At 29.0% G+C, this 1,120-nt stretch overlaps 1 protein-coding gene across 1 annotated transcript; it reads right to left on the bottom strand.

Annotated features, from left to right (window-relative positions):
* Positions 1 to 360: 360 nt before the first annotated feature.
* On the bottom strand, positions 361 to 863 carry LOC131636475 (chemocyanin-like). Its single transcript, XM_058907080.1, has 2 exons — positions 680 to 863; positions 361 to 566 (listed from the first exon to the last, which is right to left on the bottom strand). The coding sequence occupies exons 1-2, from the start codon at positions 861 to 863 to the stop codon at positions 361 to 363; spliced, it is 390 nt and encodes a 129-aa protein (XP_058763063.1).
* Positions 864 to 1,120: the final 257 nt, after the last annotated feature.

The following is a 1,120-nucleotide window of genomic DNA, read 5'->3' as shown; positions in this document are numbered from 1 at the left end:
CTCCAAATAATTTTTGTAAAACCTTCATCTCATTACAATTTTATACATTTAAAACGCGATTTGGCCAGAGATTACATTCTTCACTATAAGGATTATGAATTAACTAATCAAATTATCTATGTCACTAGAATAATAAATTAGATATTAATATTAATTTATTAAGTTTTAATCCATTCAAAACTCTACGTTTGAATATTTATTTGTGGATGTTCTGATTAATTTTTTAGAATATAAAATCAAGATAAACACCCAACAACATTGAAGAATCACCTATTTCATGAAAAAAATAGAATAGCAAAATTATATATATGAAATAACATCAAATTACATATTGCAATGCATGAGATAATAATTAAGAAATTAAATAGCATTGACTGCAATTTTCTGTCCTGCACCACAATGACCAGGAACACCACATAAGAAGAAATTAGTTCCCTTAACAAGTACAATTCTATCTGCTCCAGATGTAAAAATTCTTGTTCCACTTAGAGGTTTAGACACACATGCATTGAAATCAGCCTCACTCACTTTCACCACATTGTGTAGGGAAGGAGCATAATTAAATACTGCATGTAGAAAACAAAACATGTATTAGATAACAATTCATTTTTATTATTAATGCATTTGAATTTCATAATAGAAATTAAAAAAAATAAAATAAGGGATGCTTCATGCTTACCAAGTGTGTCCCCTGCCTTGAAAGTTTTTCCTGCAGGCCAGTTTTGAATACCAAAGGACCAACCTTGGCCATCACCAACAGTGAAAATTACTGCATGGATCATGTTAGGATGAAACACAAATATACATAATAGTAGCATTGTAATAACACTTGCACTATTGGCACTGCCTCTTCCCTCACCCATCTTTCAATTGATCTAGATGGCTATTAGTGGCTAAGTAATTTTGAGTGCTCAATAGAGAGGCACGAGTGATGGTTTTATAGTCTATATGCACCTTAAGAAATCCACAATTCATTCTTTATTATAAATACTAATTTTTAAATTCATTGTATGGTTGATGTTAATAATATATATTTTGTTTAAAAATATTAATTATTTACCGAGTTTAAAAAAGAAATAATCAATTTTTACTTATAATAGAGATTGGAGAGAGTAAGTTA

The sequence above is a fragment of the Vicia villosa genome, unplaced genomic scaffold, assembly GCF_029867415.1.
Source record: "Vicia villosa cultivar HV-30 ecotype Madison, WI unplaced genomic scaffold, Vvil1.0 ctg.001755F_1_1, whole genome shotgun sequence".
NCBI classification, from domain to species: domain Eukaryota; kingdom Viridiplantae; phylum Streptophyta; class Magnoliopsida; order Fabales; family Fabaceae; genus Vicia; species Vicia villosa.
Note: the sequence above shows the minus strand (reverse complement) of the source record. Positions and strands in the feature narration are given on the sequence as shown.